Raw genomic sequence first — 6,029 nt, 5'->3', positions numbered from 1 at the left:
CAACAATGTCCCCCCTCACCATTCTAAACAGCACTGTGGCAGCAGTGGAGTCATTCAGGTTCCTGGGCACTACCATCTCACAGGACCTGAAGTGGGAGACCCACATTGACTCCATTGTGAAATAGGCCCAGCAGAGGTTGTACTTCCTTCGCCATCTGAGGAAGTTCAACCTGCCACAGGCGCTGCTGATACAGTTCTACTCAGCAGCCATTGAGTCTGTCCTCTGCACTTCTAGAACTGTCTGCTTTGGTTCAGCTACCAAGTCAGACATCAGAAGACTACAAAGGACAGTTTGGACTGCTGAGAGGATTATTGGTCCTCACCTTCCCACCCTCCAAGAACTATACACCTCCAGAGTGAGGAAAATGGGCTGGAAAAATCACTTTGGACCCCATTCACCCAGCACACTACCTTTTTGAACTGCTGCCTTCTGGCTGGCGCTACAGAACTCTGAGCACCAGAAACGTCAGGCACAAGAACAGTTTCTTCCCTAAGGCCATTCACCTTATGAACAGTTAAAACTGCCCCAATACTCTCCATTGTGGCAAAACAATCATGTGCATATTCAAGTATTCATTCATATTTATATTCCATGTATATTTATTTGACATATCCTACCTCTTCTGCAAAATACATTAAATCACCTTATACATAACTGTATATCTGTATATAACTGGGGTTGAGCGGCATCTGGGCAGAGTGAGGCCGGGAAGATAAGTGGTGAATGAGGTCCACCTGTGTGCCACACCAGTCTTGCGTTCCAGTAAGGGGTGGCGGGAGTATTTAAGGAGAGAAGACAGTGGCAGACGAGAGAGAGAGAGAGAGATGCACAAAGCTGTCTGTGTGTGTCTGCATGTCAGTGGGGTGCATGCTGAAAAGCAAACCTTTTGTGTACTGCTGAAAAGTGGTGTCTTATTGTGTGTGGCTGAAAAGTGCAACAATTATTGTCTGCGTGTTCTGTCAAGCCGGCCACAGCCTCCTCCATTCTTTAACTGTTACAATAACATATATGTTCAACATTATTGCCCTACTGTAGTTTCCTCTATATATTTATCTGGTGTATCTTATTTTTTATTCTTATTTCACTGTTTACGTATATATGTGTATATGCATATTTCAAATGTTTGTATATATATGTTGTATATGTATATTTTTTGAATTCTCTTTGCACTGTAATCTTCTGTCACCATGACAAATTCCTTGTGTGTGTAAGCATACTCGGCAATAAAGCTCTGATTCTGATTCTTCTAAAGATTCTATATGACTTTATATAGGTGAACTACAATGTGAGCACAATGAATACAGGCTATGAGATATTATATTAATATAATATTAACTATGAACATGATATAGTCTGGAAATATTATATGAATATATTATAACATGAACTATACTTCGAATGTACAATTAATAGTCCAACAATATTCAATAAAAATAAACGTATATTTTAAATCTTTGCAACAAGAAAAAAAAAAGGCACATGTTCCTAAAGGGGTGCCTTTAATTGCACCCTGTAAATACCATCTGCATGAATATAAAAAGCATTATGTACCATATCAAAACTTTAAAATGCAAAAACATTTACTTTAATAAACGGGAACAGTGCATATACAGTATGTGCATGCTATTATAGATTATAAGCTCTCTCTCTCTCTATATATGCACTGTTATATACAGTATATAAAGCCTTAGACGGTAGATGGCGATAACTGCAAACAATATTAACTGACCGTCACCTAGAAGAAGAGATTGTTTCATTACACACACATCTTTACGTCCATGAAATGTATGTGTGTGTCTGTTTTGGAGACTATGACCTTCAGTTCAAATGAAACTACTGCAGTAAAATGTCCTTGCATGCCTGTTCCTGGAGATCTGTACTTTGGACACTGATATTTTATAATGACGACACGTGTTTGTAAAGTGTGTTAAACATGTGATCGACAGTTACAGGTTCTGCCCGACGTGAGCGGATCGTTTATTGGAAATAAAAGGTTAATAGAGGAACACAATTAAAAAAAAAAAAAAAAAAAAGTAAGTAGCAAACATCTATCTATGAAAAATCTTTACAAACACTTTACAATCTAATATATTGCAGTCTGACCGTATTGTAAACCCAATATATATATATCACACTCACATTTTCACCAAAATCACCAAAGAGATTCGTTTATTGATGCGTTCAGTAGTTATTTCTGTAGGCTACATCTTTAGGGCAGAAGGTGCAGACAAATGTGTGTTATGGCTAATAGATGAGTCAATTGGCTACTAATCAGAGTATACGGAATAATCAGATTAAAATGTTCACCTGCTTTGTGCAAACCTCTTCAATCCCATTTACATGCTACTTGCCATTACTCTAATTATTAGCTGAGATACGTGATGTTTTAATGTTAAAAGAATCAGATTTAAGTTGATTAAAAGAACCGGTTCATAAGAGTCATTTTTGACCGCACTAAACGCGCTGTCTGTTTTTATTCACTAAAAAGAACAGAATCATAAGAGTTGTTTGTTTTTCAGACCACTCTGTTGCGCTGTTTTTGATTCACTAAAAAGAATTGGTTCATAAGAGTCATTTGTTTGTCAGATTACACTGGTTGCTCTGTCTGTTTTGATTCACTAAAAAGAATTGGTTCATAAGAGTCATTTGTTTGTCAGATTACACTGGTTGCTCTGTCTGTTTTGATTCACTAAAAAGAGTTGGTTCATAAGAGTCATTTGTTTGTCAGACTACACTGGTTGCTCTGTGATTTTGATTCACTAAAAAGAATTGGTTCATAAGAGTCATTTGTTTGTCAGATTACACTGGTTGCTCTGTGATTTTGATTCACTAAAAAGAATTGGTTCATAAGAGTCATTTGTTTGTCAGACTACACTGGTTGCTCTGTGATTTTGATTCACTAAAAAGAATTGGTTCATAAGAGTCATTTGTTTGTCAGACTACACTGGTTACTCTGTGATTTTGATTCACTAAAAAGAATTGGTTCATAAGAGTCATTTGTTTGTCAGATTACACTGGTTACTCTGTGATTTTGATTCACTAAAAAGAATTGGTTCATAAGAGTCATTTGTTTGTCAGACTACACTGGTTACTCTGTGATTTTGATTCACTAAAAAGAATTGGTTCATAAGAGTCATTTGTTTGTCAGACTACACTGGTTGCTCTGTGATTTTGATTCACTAAAAAGAATTGGTTCATAAGAGTCATTTGTTTGTCAGACTACACTGGTTGCTCTGTCTGTTTTGATTCACTAAAAAGAATTGGTTCATAAGAGTCATTTGTTTGTCAGACTACACTGGTTGCTCTGTGATTTTGATTCACTAAAAAGAATTGGTTCATAAGAGTCATTTGTTTGTCGGACTACACTGGATGCTCTGTCTGTTTTGATTCACTAAAAAGAATTGGTTCATAAGAGTCATTTGTTTGTCGGACTACACTGGATGCTCTGTCTGTTTTGATTCACTAAAAAGAACTGGTTAATAAGAGTCATTTGTTTGTGAATCGGACTACACTGGGCACCCTGGATGTTGCTGTGTTCCGCCCGCGAGGACAAACTCAATAGAAAGACCTGTTTTATTGCCATTATTTTGAGCTACATGGTCTTTTTGTCTCACCAACATTTAATTCAGACTGCAAACGGACATTTACAACGTGGGAAAATATGTTTTCTTTTGCTTGCTACAGTTTAATCGCAGTATTGCCTTAATCACATTATAATCGCATTATGAGGGTGCACGGTAACGTGGCTATTGGATTCCACTGATTCGCAAATCGCACATTTATTAAATTAAATAGGGCCTATAAAAATACAGTTTGAAAATACAGACAGATTAAAAGCTTTATATATACATATAAAGGTATTCTTAGCTAGCTACATGAGGACAGACCATAGATTTCCATTCTTTGTAAGACTATGCCTAACCTTACTCTTATATTTATTTATTTTAAAGAACCATTTTTTGGTAATTTGTCCCCAAATTAACTGATGATTTTTAATTGATTTCATTATTATTTTTTTTTTCCCCAACAGTGCACATTGTGATCCGCCGATACCAGTCCTCGGACCGGAAGGATGTTGAAACGATTTTCCGAGATGCAATAGAGGAGCACATCAATCCCGCATTCATCTACGCCATGACCCAACCTCTACACATCACTTTAAGTCTCTTCATTTACATTGGTGCTTATGTAGTGAGTGGAGAATCTGTCATATTGGCCTTACTGGTTGGAGGATCCTGGGTTGGCCTGGTTTATTTCTGCTGCTATGAGTTCTATGCTGGCTACGTCCGGGCGAGGCTGCGCACAGACATGCAAGACATTCTGGGTTATTATCTCCATAATCTAGACAACTGCTTTTGGGTTGCAGAAGCTGAGATGGACGGCAGGCCTCGGGTTTTGGGTGTGGTGGCTGTGGAAGCCAAAAATGACCCTGGAAGTGATGGGAAAAAGTATGGAGAGCTTTTCCGAATGATTGTTTCGTCCACCTGTCGCCGAACTGGTCTCGGTTTACGGTTGGCTGAAACTGTCGAAGACTTCTGCAAGGAACGTGGCTTCTCAAAGATTGTGCTTTCGACCTCTTCTACTCAGAGAGCAGCCGTGGCGTTGTACTTTAAGTTGGGTTTTAAACTTGTCCGGGTTCATACTCAATCTGAGTTCCCTAATTGGCTAGTCTGGATGACCCGAGTCACAATTCTGACAATGGAGAAGGCCATTTGATCATTAACAGGTGGTTATTACTTTTTTCAACTTTTTAAATAGTAACGTCATCAAAACTATGAATTAACACAAATGGAAGTATAAATTTATGTAGTGACCAAAAAATGTTTAACACTAATTTTACACAATATTATTTACACAGATTTTTTTCCATTAGACATATTAAGTTTTTTAATTGATATAAGGCAGAGTTTATCATCCTGGCTATATAATGGATATAACGGTTTATTGAAAATATTAAATAATCTGACTTGAAGAGCCAGTGAAATTAGATGTTACCACATGATGCACATTTTTTGAGGTTTACTGACAAATGGTTTTTACTGTGTAGTACAATCACATTGGACTGTGTTACTTAAAGCTAAAAACTCTTTTTTTATTATTGATATTTTTCTTTCATAATCATAGTGGCATATGGAACTTTTTTAACAGTCTTTACATTTAATTGGTCACAGCTTTTATAATGCTTTTATATCACACTCATGCAATTAAAATTTGATTAAAGATTTTTCACTTTTGAATCAAGATTTGATTCCTTATTTATTCCTTGTGTGATGCTCCTGTCCATATGGGACTCGAACCAGCATCTCCGGCATGGGAGGCGGGTACGCTAACAAGGAGGCTAAAGGCTACAGCCTCTAGTGTCAGTCACTAGTGCACCTCTAGAGGTCAGAAGAGTGAGGTTTATACACATTGCACAGCTATCTATCAACTGGCTCCCGTTACACTTACCCCCCTAAACCTCACTCCCATCCGGGTCACGGCACCATTGTGATGCTCCTGTTCTACCCGCTCCGTACGGACTCAATCTGGCGTCTCCGGCATGGGAGGCGGGTGCGCTAACAAGGAGGCTAAAGGCTAAAGCCTCTAGCGTCAGTCGCTAGTGCACCTATAGAGGTCAGAAGAGTGAGGTTTATAAACATTGCACAGCTATCTATCAGCTGGCTCCTGTTACACTTGCTTGTTGTGCAATTATTTCTCTTTAACCCTTAAATGCATGGGAATTTCACCAACCACTTACATATTCGTGTCTTTAGAGATCCGGCACTTATATCAATCACAAATGGATCTACAAAATGCCCAGAGAGTGTCAAATATTCAAAACATTTTCAAGACAATTAGAAAAAAAATAGACAAAAATATATTTTGAGATATTTTGATGTTTTATTTTTCATATGTCAAAGAGAAAATGCAACAAATCAGGACAAATCTAGAACAGGATTCATTACTTTCACACTGAAATTGCCTGAGATGCAACCGGCAGTCAAACATACTGAGCTACACATAAAACATAAGATACATATAAACTACA

General features: G+C 37.6%; 1 protein-coding gene across 2 annotated transcripts; it reads left to right on the top strand.

Annotated features, from left to right (window-relative positions):
* Positions 1–1,754: 1,754 nt before the first annotated feature.
* Positions 1,755–5,199, top strand: nat8l2 (N-acetyltransferase 8-like 2). 2 transcript variants are annotated; one of them, XM_051706635.1, is made up of 2 exons: positions 1,755–2,034; positions 4,032–5,199. In XM_051706635.1, coding segments are annotated over exons 1-2 (687 nt in total). In that variant the 5' UTR covers positions 1,755–2,033; the 3' UTR covers positions 4,718–5,199. The 2 variants fall into 2 exon arrangements, with proteins under 2 accessions (XP_051562595.1, XP_051562594.1); XM_051706634.1 differs by having other exon boundaries at positions 1,755–2,038.
* Positions 5,200–6,029: the final 830 nt, after the last annotated feature.

Source organism: Myxocyprinus asiaticus, chromosome 9, assembly GCF_019703515.2.
Source record: "Myxocyprinus asiaticus isolate MX2 ecotype Aquarium Trade chromosome 9, UBuf_Myxa_2, whole genome shotgun sequence".
Taxonomy (NCBI): domain Eukaryota; kingdom Metazoa; phylum Chordata; class Actinopteri; order Cypriniformes; family Catostomidae; genus Myxocyprinus; species Myxocyprinus asiaticus.
The sequence above is the reverse complement of the archived record's forward strand: the minus strand, read 5'-3'. Positions and strand labels throughout refer to the sequence as shown.